General features: G+C 36.7%; 1 protein-coding gene across 1 annotated transcript in view; it reads left to right on the top strand.

The window, feature by feature from the left end:
- The window catches only part of SLC9C1 (solute carrier family 9, subfamily C (Na+-transporting carboxylic acid decarboxylase), member 1), a 213,179-nt gene that overhangs the window by 69,873 nt on the left and 127,361 nt on the right, over nucleotides 1-15,945 (top strand). Inside the window, exons 19-22 of the mRNA XM_006895358.1 lie at nucleotides 4,157-4,305; nucleotides 7,261-7,389; nucleotides 10,059-10,157; nucleotides 10,619-10,792. Of these exons, the coding sequence (XP_006895420.1) occupies nucleotides 4,157-4,305; nucleotides 7,261-7,389; nucleotides 10,059-10,157; nucleotides 10,619-10,792 (551 nt within the window). The remainder of the gene's footprint in view (nucleotides 1-4,156; nucleotides 4,306-7,260; nucleotides 7,390-10,058; nucleotides 10,158-10,618; nucleotides 10,793-15,945) is intronic.

Raw genomic sequence — 15,945 nt, 5'->3', positions numbered from 1 at the left:
TTTTTTCTTATAAATGTATGTTATCCACAGGAATCAAAATTTGGTCTTGAGTTTATGTCCTCTGAATTTAAAAAAACAACTCAGGAACAGGTTTAAGGTCTTGAACACTAATGAATGAAGACCAGATGAACTGTGAGAAGATATCAAGATTATACTTCATGAAGAATAAAAGTCATTACAAACAAGGAAGAAGAAGAAAGGACCAAACTGGATGTCAGAAGACACTGTTCTACTTAATGCTCTAGAGCATCGAGAGACCTAAGCAAAAGGAAGAAATCAAGAAGTTAAGGAGCTGAATAGAAGATTTCCAAGGGTAGCTCAGGAAGACAAGGCAAAGTATTATTATGAAATGTGCAAAGAGCTGAAGTCAGAAAATCAAAAGGACCAAACTTGCTCAGTATTTCTTAAGCTGAAAGAACTAAAGAATAAACTTAAGCCATGAGTTGCAATGCTTAAGGATGTTATGGACAGAATATTGAATGAGTTGGGAAGCATTAAAAGGAAGGAGTATACAGAGTCATTGAATGAAAAAGAATTGGCTGACACAGAAAAATGTCAAGAAACAACATACGTTCAAGAAGCAATGATGATGAAAAAGGAAGTTCAGCCTTCTCTGAAGGATTTGGAAAAAAAATAAAGCCCCAGGAAATGAGAGAATATCAATTGGCATATTTCAACAATCAGATGCTGCCCTGCCACCAAGCTGTGCCAAGAAATCTGGAGGACAACTACCTGACCAAGAGGCTGGAAGAGAACCATATTTATTCTGATTCCAAATAAAAAGGTGATCCGACAGAGCGTGGAAATTATAGAACAATATCACTAATATCACACACTAGCAAAATGCTACTGAAGATTATCCAGAAACCACTGGAACAGTACATTGACAGAGAACTACCAGAAATACAAGCTGGGATTAGAAGAGGCTGTGGCACTTGAGACATTAGTACCAATATCAGTTAGATTTTGGCAGAAAAGAGAATACCAGAGGAATGTCTATCTGTGGTTCATTGACTATGCAAAGGCATTTGATTGTGTGGATCACAACAAATTGTAACTAATTCTGAGAAGAATGGAAATTCCAAAACATTTGATTGTGCTTATGTGAAACCTTTGCTTGGACCACGACAGAACAGAGCAGGAAAACACTGCATGGTTCCAAATAAGGAAAGGGGTATGTCAGGGACGCATCCTCTCTCCCTACCTTTCTAATCTATATTCAGAACAGATCATTCATGAAGCAGGGCTTTATGAGGAGCAGTGTGGCATCAGAATTGAAGGTAGACTCATCAACAACTTATGGTATGCAGATGACACAACCTTGCTTGCTGAAATTGAAGACCTGAATAATCTTCAATGCGGTCAAGAAGTCAAAAAACAAATTGGATTTGGAAAATCTGCTGTCAGAGATCTTTCCAGAGTACTAAAAAGCAATTATGTCAGTCTAGAGACTAAGGTGCACCTAATCCAGGCCATGATCTTCACAATTACTTGCTATGCATCAGAGAGCTAGACAATGACTAAGGATGACAGGAGAGGAATTGATGCCTTTGAATTGTGCACTGCTTAAAAATAACCAAATAGATCTGCCTTGGAGAGGTTGAAACCAAGTTTCTCCTTGGAGGCTAGGATTTTGAAGATTCTTCTCACATACTTTAGGCATGTAGCCAGGAAAGACTAGTCCTTGGTGAAGGACATCATGCTTGGAAGGGTAGATGGACAATGCAGGAGAGGAAGATCTTGGATGAGATGGATTGATACAATGACTAGGGCAGTGGGGGTTGTTGTATTGGAATTATTGAGACTGGCTCAGGACAGGGCAGGGTTCACAGCTACTGTACATAGGGTTGCTATGGGTTGCACGCAACTCAATGGCACATAACAACAACAATGTTAGTATTCTACAATTACTTATGTCTTTATTTTCCTTCTTTCTCTCTCTCTCTTTCTCTCTCTCTGAGTGAAAACTGACTCATTGTGGGTTTTCAGGAGATTGTAAATCTTGTAGGAGATGATTACCCATCAGAGTGCCCTTTAGTAAGTATATTTTCTTCTAAAGAAGGTGTACATATGCTTTCCTGAGTCATAGGGAAGACGACATTCCCTTTTCAGTCCACTTGTGACAAAGCTGCCATCCTAGCATTCCATCCTTAAAACCAGTTTTTACCTTTGGAGGCTTTGTGTGTGTCAGAGTAGTACTGTTTTCAGAGTTTTCAATGGGGAGTCAATTACCAGGTCTTTCTTCCAAGGCACGTCTGGGTAGATTAAAACCTTCAACCAGTTAACAGCCAAGTGTGTGCTAATCATTTACACTAGCCAACAACTTCTAGGTCTTACAATGAATTGGAACCAGAATAGTGCCTCTCAAGTCCCTCCTAGGGTGGCTAGAGAATTCAGTACCCAATCATGCAATAGGCTGTCCTCTGAGTCATAAACTTATTTCTTTCTGGTGTAAGAAACACACTGGAAGTGGACCAGACACCCCATTTTAACTGAAACTGATAATACTATTTCAAATGTGGTGAGGTCAAAAGTGGATCAGGAGAGAGGTTGGAAACATATAGAAATTCATTAAATTCTTACATTCTTATATCCAACACATACCTGATGGGACACACAGAATGTGAGGGGGAGTCACAAGGCAAAGATGGAGGAGGACTGTGGATCAGCACCTTCATAATGCATTCCACGAGCTATGTGGTGGGGAAAGGCCAGCCATCATGGAGCTTATATTGGTGAGCGATACCTGAAACTCACATCCTGGCCTTGGGCATTTGCCAAAGGGGAAATTGAGCAATTTTCTAATCTAGGTATAGCAGACATGGATGGAAAGGGAGTTACGTGGTATAGATGTGACGATATCGTATTATAGAAACCAGAAAATGTGCTTAAGATATAATCTTCACTCTATGATGTAGTGTTCATATGAGATGAAGAAAGAGAGGTTTGCTGTAGGTGATGAATAACACACACACACACACACACACACACACACACACCCCTCTCAAAAATAAAACATCAGGAAGCCAGACTGGGAATGAAATCATACTGGAAGAGTGGAAGAAAAGTCTTAAATGTCACAAGAAGCACTACCAACAATAACAAGAAACTCACAACGTCGGGTCTAAGTGAGGAAAACTAGAGTACTCCAGAATCCAGGTCAGATAGTCTTTTGAGCATGGATGGATAAGCCATTCAGGTGACTGAGCTGAATGAGGCTGCTTACTCAGAACAGTATTTAAGCACAGGAATCCTAGTTCATAGGAAAGCAGATCATGAGATCCGTGCACAAACATCAAACAACCTCTCTGCATCTAGAGCAGGTTGTTATTATTGTTGTTAGGTACTGTCAAGTTGACTAAAATTCATAGCAAACCTGTGAACGACAGGTCTGAATTCTGCCCTATCGTGTGCCTTCCTCATCATCTTTGATATGCTTGAGCCCATGGTGATGGTCAATCACTATATCAATCCATCTTGTTGAGGTTCTTCCTCTCTTTTGCTGACCCTATACTTTTACAAGCATGAATTTTTTTTCCAAGGACAGCACCCCCTAACAACATACTCAAAATAAGTGAACCAAAGTTTCACCATCCTTGCCTCTTAAGGAGCACCCCGGTTGCACTTTCTCCAAGATGTATTTGCTCTTTTGGTAGTCCATAGAGCATTCAGTACTCTTCTCCAACACCACTACTCAAAGGCATTAACTCTTTTTTCTGTCATCCTTATCTGTTCTCCAACATTCAGATGCATAGCAAGTAACAGAGAAGACCATGTCTGTCTTGGATCAGGTGTACCTTAGTCCAAGCCTTAGTCTCACTGAGGTGAAACTTGTCCACCATGTGTGGCCCTGCTGGTATTTGAAATATCAGTGGTTTAACTTCCAGCATGACAGTGTTCATCTAATCTTATCCCTGGGGCTATCTGGCCTCCTGTGGGCTTAGGCACAGATATGATCTGCTATTGAAGGAAGAAGCAAACAGAATTCTAGTGCTATCGGCAAGTGATGACCAATAGTGGCAATTTTCACCATAGAGAGATATAGTTCTATGTATGAAGGGTGTATCCCATGGGCTTGAAATAAAACCACTAGCTAATGTTCACAAGAAATATTTAAAATACAGTATTTCAACTGAAAATGTCTTGTTGTTTTTAGGCTACTTAGAATATGATCATCCAGAAATCGCCATCACTATGAAGACAAAGGAACAAATTGATGTCATGCTTAACATAGCTAGAGAAATTGTGAAGGTTTTCAGATCTGAAGGAATTATTCATAAAATTGAAGGTTCTGAAATTAACAAGGTACAGCAGAATATTTTCAACCAAATAGTCATTTGACCTATGATCATTCATGATCTTTAGCTCTCTTTCTTGCTCTTTCCTTTATAGGCATCCCTGAGACATGAATATGTAATTTAGAATAGATTCTGCAAGACTAGCACCAACTTCTTGCAGCCTTAGGGGTCAGTTTCTCTTGCCATTCTTTCTCATTCTCTTTCACTGCTTTGTTCCCACAGAGGATCTAATGAATGTATTCTTTATCCTGGGCCAAAATGTCAATATGTGCCTGAAAATTATCTGTGGCATTAAAATAAGTTTTCCCTAGAAGTCATGGTTAGTAAAAACACCTATTTGTAGGGTGCAGGATTGCCTGCATTTCTTTTCTCTAAGTCATTTAAATGGTACCATGGCAAAGGACCCTGGGGAGGTAGTGAGTTAACATGTTTATCTGCTAACTTAAATGTAGGTGGTTCAAATCTCCGCTGCATGATGAACAATGAGCAGTATCCTCCTGTTAAATTTGCAGCTTCCAAAACCTGATGGATGGTCACTATGAGCCAGATTTCTAATCAATGGTGGTGGGCTTACAAACAACACATAAAAATATATGGGTTAGTCTGTAAGACACTGTTGTGGTGTTGTTGTTAAGCGCTGTCGAGTCATAGGCGACTCATAGCGACCCTATGAGGGAAAGTCCCTCAACATTTGTGTGACTTTCATATTCTCTCCAGGTTCATAGTGTTTCCGGAGGCAAGCTATTACGGAAGTGGATGCCACTCCTACTTCCAAGCTTGTTTTAATCAGGGAGCTCCACCAAACACTGTTCACCATGGGTAACCATTAACGCATTTCATACATCAGCGTCACAGTGTTCCGCTTCACAGCAACCACAAGTTACTGCTGTAAGGCAAGTGGACACACCAGGGCTATACTATCTGGGAGAATGTTTGAACAAACACAATGAAAGACAGACCTGAGGGCCGCGGATTAAAAGTCACCCACCTTTGGCTTGGTAGCATTGCCTTCTGTCCACTGGGCCAAATGATCTCTTTCTATGTTGATGTTATTGTTGTTAAATGCCCTCGAGTCACAGGTGACTCACAGCGACCCTATGAAGGAGAGTCCTCAACACTTGTTGACTTTCATCCTTTCTCCAAGGTTCATAGGGTTTCTGGAGGAAAAAATTTAGAGAAAAAATAATCATAAAACTTTCTCATTCTGAATATATGTGTAAAACTCTTACCTTATCCTAATTGTTAATTGAATCTGACAATATATTAAAAACATAAAGTATTATTGCTGTTTTCAATCTTTCCCAAATGGAGTTCTATAGATAACTCATTTATAAAATTAAAGCAATGAGTTTCAGTTTCTTTGGCCAAAATGAAGAAAATATGTACAAAATAAGTATATTCAACAAGGACTCTGTATTCCAAATTGTAAAAAAAAAAAAAATCTTACAAATCAGCAGGCATAAGTAGAGGAAAGGACTTTAAGGAAATGGGAAAGAGAGGTGAACAGGTATTCACAAGAAATTATATTCAAAGGGTCCATAAATATTAAGGAAAGATACAAAAAATATCATTGCCATAAGGTAAATAGAAATGAAAACCAAGAAGATATCAAATACCCAAGTTCTATAATATTTTGAATGAAAAAATTAGATAAAAGAGATGAAACTTGACAGTGTCAAGTACAGGCAATAAAGAGTTCTGGTGGTTTAGTGGGTAGGGCACTGTCAATCCACAGATAGGCAGTTTGAATCCACCAGTGGTTCCATAGGAGAAATATGGACAGTCTCCTCCTGCGTGTTTTACAGCCTCTAAAAACTCGCTGGAGGTTCAGCTGACTTACGTCCAGCTTGATGGCACCCAACGGCTGGTAAGGACAACAATGTAGAACAACTACATTTTTTTTCTACATTAAATGAAAGTGTAAATTAATGTAACACTTTAGAAAAATGTAATATTCACAATATACTGAAAAAAAATGCAAGCATTTGATGCAATAATTAGACTTCTGAATGTACACTCAATGTTACTTATATTAGACCCATACAGCCCAAATGTCCAGCCATAATAATTAAATAAAATCATGCTATATATTCATCCAACATAATGCTATTCAACAATGAAAAGGAATAACTTTTACTGTCAGGAATACAATAAATATGTCTCAAAAATGTTAATAATTTTGAGGAAATTAAACCAGACATGAACAAGTATATATTCCTGCATAAAATAATCTAAAAACTAGATTAAGCTAGAGCAGAGATAGTCAGGGTACTGACTATCTTTGGACTGGATGAGAAGTTAGGGAGCCAGGGACCACTCAGCAGTATGGTAAATATGTAATTTCTTAATCTGGGTAATGGGTACTTTTCAACTGCTCTTTCAATGAATATTTGTACTTTTTTTTTTCATGAATATACTGTATTTCAAAAATTTACCTTAAGAAGTTTCATCTATGCATTCAGTATGATGATAAAATAGTTCATACTAACTACCATTGAAAGTGGATTCTGACTCCTAGCGTCCCTAGTTGCTTTTCTGAGGTTGTCAGTCTTTACGGCGGAAGACGGCCCATCTCTCTCTCATGGCACTGGGAGGATTTGAGTAGCCAACTTCATAGTTAGCAACCTGACATGTTACCATTCATCTATCAAGGCTCTTACATGATAACATAAGGAGATCAGAAATAAGAGTGTTAAAAAAAAAAGAAATAAGAGTGATGACAAAGGAGAGGTTGGTTTCTATGGGAGAACAAAAATCTCAGAATAAGAAAAGAAAACAGTACAAGGTCATAATTGTTTCAAACAGTCTACCAACAGCAGTCTGGCTCAACTCCTTTCTTTATTTTTATTTTGTTCACCTTTTTTTATTGTTATTAATTTCAACAAACATTTACAGAGATTTTGGATTTCCATTCATTCATTGTTGCACTTTTCTCCCTCCTTTCTTAATTTTGTGGTTTTAGTTAATCATAGCCAAAAAAAAAGAGATGTTTGATTTTCAACCAGATATTATCAGGTCTCCTACTATTGAAGAAGTATTATACCAAATCCCATGGCTAGATAAAGAACAGGAACATATAAGCTTTATTCAGGTAACTTTCTTTTCCATTAATATGATTTAACTGAACATAACATTTGAGAAATGTTTTTCAAGAATCATTTAAATATAGTAAAATTATAAAAATGATGTATGTTTTTATGATATATGTATGTATGTATGTGTATTTCAACATATATGTTGAAAAATAAATGTTGATGCTTTATTTTCTCCTAACTACATAACTCCTTAGATTAGGCATAAAAGGTAACTCTTTATCAATTTTTTTCATTAGTTAAAGGAGAAAAAAGTCTTGAATCATTACCTAAAATAAGATTTGAGATTTCTTTAATTTTAGATTATTTATAATTTTATATATTCTGTCCTCCAATACTGAAAAGAGCTATAACGAGTTCTAAAAATAGCATGCAGAATATATAATGCTCTGCTGAGAGTATGTGTGTGTGTGTGTGTGTGTGTGTGTGTGTGTAGTTAAAATAAATTGCAATTTCAGTAAAAATTTATAGACAAAATTAATTTTCCATTCTACTATTCACACGCACATTTTGCTTTATCACATGAATTACAGTCCCCCACATTGTAACATGAGAATTCTTCTATAAGATTATTTTTTCATTAATTCTTTTATCCTATTCCTTTTTGATTTCTGACTTTATTTCTCAGCAAATGTTAGCCCTTTTCCTCTTGTGTAGTTGGTTTTCCTAAGAAGCTGAGAGCTTACACTGTCTTATTGTTCACCTTACTGACCTGTCTGTTATTGGACTGAAAGTTGAGCCATGGAGACAGTGGTGAATTTAGTTCCAGGGTTAAGGAGCAAGGAAGGACCTTAGTCTCAGAAAAGCCACCAATGTCTAACAGGTCAAGAAGCTTGGCCATTTTTATAGCTTTGAGTTTTGTTCTAGGACCTGCTACCATGATTCCTTTCAGAGCTGTCAGCCGTGGCCTCCAGGTAGCATTTAGTTGTTCTAGCCTAAGGGTCATAGAGATTTCAGTTTGTGTGGTCCACTAATCTGAGCTAATTCTTTCCTTTCACCTTTGATTATTTTGTTTTCTTTGCTCCACACACATAGTTGCAACATAAATGGCCACTCTTAACCTATAAAGACTCCAACCACAACTCACAAAAATAAGATGGAAATCATTGTGTTTGTGTGACCTATGTTCTGAGTCTCAGTAGCAGTCACTCATAACCTCTTGTTTTGGGGCACTGTTATAAAGTTTATATATCTGTGCCTACTTATTGGCTGACATATAGAAATATCATCTGCCAAAACTATACACTAATGTAAAATCAAGTTAACATTTTTTTTCCTGGTAATATCTTCAATGTACTAACAAACAGTATTTTTTTAAAAAAAAGTTCTATTATGAAATAGTCCAGAAAAAAATGGTAATTATTATTCCCTATAAGTTAAAATAAAAATGTTTTTTAGTAATATACAAAATTCTTTTGCAATCTGCTTCTTGCCTACTTGTTAACATTGATCTTCAGTTTCCTATTTGTCATATATCTCTCAGGCTGTAGTTACATTGAACCACTTTTGGTACCCTACGCCCTTTGTTATTTCTTAATTCCATTATTTTGTTGATGTTATTTACTTTTCTTAAAATGTCTTTACTTTAACTTCTTTTCAAACTTTCCTTGTTTAATGCTCTTATTCAAACATTCTCACCATACCAATCAAGTATTTTATTGAAACCTTTTTACCCAATTCATACAAAAATATTGTCGAACATGTTTATTGTAAGCCATAATTGGTTTGGGATCTGATCCCTGTGATTCATAGTTCTGTCAATGGCTCATCTTTGAAAGAAGACTGTCAAGTCTTTCTTCTTGGTCTTTCTTAGTCTGTCAATGTTCCAATGGAACTCATTCATTCAGAGCGACATGCAGACTGATGAATGAGCGGGAGTTGTGTGTAGAGCACATAAGCTGGGAATTAAAACCAAGCCAACAAAGTGCTGCTAATAGTTGATAACCAGCTAACTAAAAGATGCAAGACTGAGTTTATTCAGAGGCTTCTTGGGGAGGAAAAAGTCCCTGAAGATCTATCAGATTTCCTCACTGAAAACCCTGGCACATGCAGGATGGTTGGGATGGTTATTGTGCCTTAAAACATCTTGACGACAACTAGTGAGAATATTTTTATTCCTAGATTACTTCTTCCCTAATCCATGTAGAAATACCCCATCTAAAATGTTACCCACATATTAATGCCTACTTTCTCACAATTCTAACTTTCTCATTAAATGCGCTACTAATGTGAGGCAAGGATGGAGAAACTTCATAGTACATATTTTGGGCACGCTGTCAGGAGACCAATAGTCACTGAGGTGAAAACAAAAACAAAAACACATTGTGCTTGGAAAAGTAGAGGGTCAGTGGAAGATAGGAAGACCCTCAACAAAGAAGACTTAACACAGTGGCTGTGTCAATGGGCTCAAGCATATTGGAGATTATAAAGGTGGTGCAGAATAGTGAAAGGTTCATACAATCACTATGAGTCAAGGTCATTATGCATCATTATTGACTAGATATCATAAAACAACTAGTGAGATGTCTCAAGAGATTTTGTTGAGTGAATATTTACCATAAAAATTTAAAACAACACAAACTTAAGTACCTTCAACTGCTGCTGAACTGTTACTTTGGTATATTTATATATGTAATTGGCATATTTGGTCTTTTTTTTTTTCTTAAAGGAAAGAGCCAAACTTGTAACATTTGATTGTGGAAATGATATATTTGAAGAAGGTGATAAGCCCAAAGGAATCTATATAATTATTTCAGGCATGGTAAAGGTATGTCAGATTTATTTATGAATGTACTTGTGAACATTACTTTAAAACTTTGTAAAAGTTGAAAATTTAAATCTTTATTCACACTGTAGGACTGCTCAAATGGCAGTTTTTGTGTTCATCCTAATAAATTATCAAAAGAATCATCTTTTATGATGGAAAATTATACTATCAATCATTAAACATCTTCTGTTTATATGAATTAGATATTTATTCATCTTGAATGGATGAAGCTTGATTGAGTAAGAAGAATCCGAATTCAGTGTATTTCAGAGTACTTTGTTCTAGATCATTTTTTTAAAAAAGTACTTTATTTCTAAATCATTGCTAATTTAATAAATTTATTTAAAAATGTTTTTAAAACAAGATGCATATATTGGAAATTTTAGAGCAAAAATGGGAAAGGTAACAAATCAGATAATTTTAGTAAGACAAGTGTTTTTTCTTCCTTTATTTCTGAACAGCTTCAAAAGTCAAAGCCAAGTTTCAGTGATGACAACATAATTTCGGGATCAAAGGAGAAGGATTTTCCAAAAGTTCATACAGATTATTTAATCAGTGGGGAAATAATGGGAGAACTAAATTGCTTGACAAACACACTCATGGAATATTCTGCCACGTGCAAAACTGTAGTGGAGGTAAGACATAACACCCCATATCTTACTTTCTTGTTAAATAGCTAACATCAAATGCTTCTGTATTTGGTATATATTTACAGTCTAGTGAAAATTTTTTCTTAAGAATAGGAATAATAAAGATGAAAAGTTTTTAAAATTGTACTTAAACCAATAGAATGCCTTTGGAAAGTGGATTGTATAAGTTAGTCTATCATATGAAAGAAGGATTTAACCAGGAGTGAGGAGAAAAAGGCTTTAGGAGCTTTTTTTAAATGGGGTAATTGGGTTAGAGATATATGAGTTATCAAAGCATAATCAAGAAGGTAATAAAGGGGTAACAAGGGAGCAAAATATGAGCAATTAACAGAAAAAATGAACAAAGTGGGTGAATGTAGACAGTTGAGGATAAAATCTGAAAGTACAGGAATTTCCACCAACCTAATTCTACCATCGAAAAGAATAATGACTGCAATCAAATGAAGCCCATGAAATACCTAAAAATCTATAAATTGAAAATTGTATTAAAGTTTTATTTCCATGGAAGCCATTGTCCTAATGCTAGGATATTAACCTATTACTCTAAAATGTATTTCCTTTAAAAATGAAAATACTTCTTTCCCCTGTTTCCGTGCTCTATGAGCTCTCTTAGATAACTTAAAGGGCAATAAGAGGAAAAGTACTTCATAGAAAAATCCTAGTGAGCAAATGTAGAATGAAAGAATTAGGGGCTGGGGGATCTTCTTTTGCCTTTGCAAAGTACATAATGGATCAAAGCAACAATAAAGAAGTGATGATAAAAATCACTAAATGCTGGGATAAGGGTAAAGATAAAGAAGCCACTCATCAATCTTAGCATCATTGCAATTCTGAGAGCTAGGCACTGTGTGTGGTTGTTGTTCTTGTTATTCTGTGCCATCAAATCTGAACCTACTCATAGCTGACTTTCAGAGGCTGTAGTTGAACAGAATACACACCTCCTCCTTTGCAGGTGTTGGTTGATTCAAACTCCTATCTTTCAGTTGACAGTGCAGCTCCACCTCACTGTTGTTCGTCATTGTAGGTGCCATTGAGTTGAGTGTAACCCATAGTGACACTATGAACAACAGATATGAATCATGTCCTATCCTGTGCCATCCTCAACATCTCTGACATAGTTGAGCCCATTGTTGCAGTCACTGTGCCAATCCTTCTGGTTGAGGATCTTCCTCTATTTCGGTGACTCTCTACCTTTCTAAGTATGAAATTTCTCTACAAGGAATAGCCTTTCCTAGAAACAAGACCAAATATATGAAATGAAATTTTGTTATCTTTGCCTCCAAGGAGCTTTAACTGCACTTTCTCCAAGTCATATTTGTTTGTTCTTTCAACAGTCTACAGGAAGTTCCATAATCTTCTCCAACAAAACAGCTCCAAGGAGTCAGTTTGTCTTATGTTTCCCTTATGCCTTGTCCAGCTCTCAGATGCATAGCAAGTGATTGAAAAGAAAGCGGTGTGAATCAGATGCACTTTACTACTCAACATGACATCAGTGTTCTTCAGTAATTTGGAGAGATCCCTGACTACAAGCTTTCCCAGTACAATATGTCTCCTAAACTCTTGACTACTGGTACCAAGTAAATTGTGGATCCAAATAAAATGAACTAATTGAAAGTTTCAATCTTTTCTCTATCTATTGTGCTGTTGGTCCAATGATGAGGATTTTTGTTTTCCTGACATTGAGATGCAATCCATATTGAAGGGTGTATTCTTTGATCTTCTGCAACAAGTGCTTCAAGTCCTCCTTACTTTCAGTAAGCAATTTGTGTCATCTGTATATGTGATGGATGAGTCTTCCTCCAATCCTGATGCTACATTCTTCTTCATTCAAGAGTCCAGCTTCTTGAATAGTTTGCTGAGTGTACAGATTGAATAGATGTGGAGAGAGGAGATAACACTGACATATGCCTTTCTTAATTTTAAGCCATGTAATGTCTCCCTCCTCTGTTCACACATCAGCTTCTTAGGCTAGGTATAGGTTTCATGGGAGCACAATTGAGTGTTCTGGCATTCTCATTATTTTCACTATTAGTCATAATTTGTTATGGCTCACACAGTCAAATGTCTTTACATAGCCAATAAAGTATAAATAGACATTTTCTGATATTCTCTGCTTTCAGCAAGGATCCATCTGACATTGGTAATGATATCCCTAGTGCCATGGCCTCTTCTATACCCTGCATGGAGTTCTGGAAGTTCTCTGTCTATGTACTGTTCTGGCCATTTTTAAATTATGTTTTGCAATATTTTGCTTGCATGTGAGATTAATGATTTTGTTCAGTAATTTCCACATTTTGTTGGATCACTTTTTTTGGAAATGGTGACAAACATGGGTCTCTCCAGTTAGTCTGGTAGGCAACTGTGACCCAAATTTTCTGGCATAGACTGGCAAGCATATCCAGAATAGTGTCTGTCATTTGAAACCTGTTAATTGGTATTCCATAGATTCCTGGGGCCTTATTTCTTTGCTAATATCTTCAGTGTACCTTGAACTTCTTCCTTCATTACCATTGACTCTTGATCATATGGTACTTCTTGAAATATTTCAGTGTCAGCCAATTATTTTTGGTATTTCCTTCCATCTTCTTTTCATGCTTCCTGGATCACTCAAGATTTAGCCCATAATATCTCTAAGTATTGCAATTTGAGGCTTGAGTTTATTTCTCACTTCCTTCAGCTTGAGAAATGCTAAGTAAGTTTTTCCTTCTTAATTTCAAATTCCAGCTGTCTTCACATTCTGTTATAATACTTTTTCTTTTCAAGCTGCCCTTTTTAATCTTCTGTTCTGCTCTTTTACTTCAGCATCTCTTCCCTTTGTTTTGGTGTCTTAATGCTTGTGGTGTTAGCCTAAAAGTTGGCTTTTTCATAGTGATTACAATTACCTGCCTTTGGTCTCCAGCTACCTTAACTACAGACCCAAGTCTTACAAATCAGCATGGTCTTGAAAATCATCAACTGCTGTGGGACTAGGATAAGAGAAAAAGTGCTTCCAGCATGATGCAGTAAGACTGGAGGTGAGTAAAGCTTGTGGTGGTAAAACTCTGGTGAGAGAAAGATCCTGGTTATAGAGATAGTGTGACACTGCTGTGGAGAAATGGTGGCTAGATGTAATCTGAGGCTTCTTGCATTTGTGATGGTCATAGATAACAATTTGACTTTTCTTGCCACATGTTTGAAGGAGACGCTGACTTATAACTACTCTGAGGCAAACATTGCTAGATGATTTGGATTTGACTGCTGAACTGAAACGAACCTGGATTTACTGAGAAATTGTATCTTGGATTATTGAGCTAAAGCCTGGACTTGTGAGATATTCTTAGCCTTCTTTATTCATTTCACTAGTAAACTCCACTGTTGGTCTCATAACTGTGGGTCTGTGAGTTAAAAATGAATAAACAAATCCCTTGCTCTTGGTGTGGCTGTAGAGGCACCATGCGGCTGTGCTACAGGTTTTTTATCTGCTTTCATGCTCTAGGGTGCTGAGGGGCTATGCTATTCTTACTCCCTCCGGCTCTTTCAGAGAGATATTCCTGGTCCTGTGCACTCATGTCCAGTTTTCTCCTTTTTAGACAATGCTCTCGTGGAATTTTCAGAGTCTCTTCTGACATCCATTTTGGAGTTTTTTCTTTCTCTTTTTTGTAATGTCCTTTTGCTCTCTTCATAGATAAAATGCTTAATGTAACCCCACAACTAATCTGATCTTTGATCATTTGTATTCAGTGCTTCAAACTTATTAAGATGATGTTCAAATTCATATGAGATAGACTCAATATCATATTTTTGCTCTTGTGGATTTGCTATTTTATTCTACTTCAATTTGAATTTGTACATGAGTAATTGATTATTCCACAGTCACCACCTGGCCTTATTTGACTGCACATTTTGAGCTTCTCCAGTGATTTTTTTCACAAAGGTAGTCAATCTTAATCTAAAGCAATCCATCAAGTGTGGTAAATGTGTAAAGTTGCTGTTTGTTTTTTGTGGTTTTTTTGTTTTGTTTGTTTGTTTGTTTTTGAAAAAAGATATTTGTGACTAGCAACTACTGAAACCTGGTATACTTTGGGAACTTGTTGCATTCCTATGCCTTTGTCTGCTCAGATAGCAATAGCTCCCTTCCTACCAGCAAGGTTCCTGTTGGGGTAGATAGGTCAGCCATTAGCACCTACTGAGGCTTGAGGTCTGTACAGTTGGGACCTTGCCACTTTCCTCAGCTTTTTTACTGAACAATAAATCCTGGGCAGCACTCCTGGGAATTTGCCTACCACTAGAGGAAGCCATTCCCCACCATTAAACTACAGAACAGGACAGATAAGCAGGGCCACCACAGCTGATCAAAGGGACAGACACCAGCTTCCTACTCCTCAGAGGACAACTGGATGAGAAGTTTGCCATAGGAAACAGAAAATACAGCCACACTTAGATGACTATCAGGGAAGACTGCAACTGGGAAACTGAATGAGGCTAGCACTTAAACTCAGCAACTTATAAAGACAATCATAAATGTAAGGAACTGGCAATGATCTATGGAAACAATAGAAACTGTCTCATACATACTAAGAAGAATATCACACATAATGTCAGAGAAGCAGCAGATAGCATTAAACATTATGAAAAAACAAAACTAACCCTCTCCAACCAGAAAAGTAGAACAGATTGCAGACCCAGTGAATAACCCAGATACGGGAAAGCAGAATAAATATATTGATGTGGAGTTACACAAATAGCTATGGAAGAAGTCATAAATAATAGAAGAAATAATTGAAAACATCAGTAAAGATGTATAAACATTTTTAAAAAATCAACAAAAGACAGAGAGGGTACAACTTACATGGTGCTAGAAATAATACAAATGATAAAAATGCAACCCAGACTATCAAGCCTGAAAAGGCAGTTTTTTCTACATGATAAAGGGGGGGTTGGGGGGAGAACCAAAACAAAAAACAGAAGAGAGGAGATGGAACAGAGTGAAATCAAGAAGAATATTAAAAGTAATTTATTAGAAGACAGAAGGAACACTAAGAAAACATTAGAATCATGTGAGATAACATCAAAGTAAACAACATATGTGTGATAAGAATTCCAGAAAAGGAGGAGAGGAAAAAAGCACTGAAAAAAATTAGAGAAGAGGTACTAGAAGA

Source organism: Elephantulus edwardii, unplaced genomic scaffold (assembly GCF_000299155.1).
Source record: "Elephantulus edwardii isolate Elephantulus edwardi_28Jun2011 unplaced genomic scaffold, EleEdw1.0 scaffold00165, whole genome shotgun sequence".
Taxonomy (NCBI): domain Eukaryota; kingdom Metazoa; phylum Chordata; class Mammalia; order Macroscelidea; family Macroscelididae; genus Elephantulus; species Elephantulus edwardii.
This window is presented reverse-complemented; position numbering and strand designations above follow the sequence as displayed.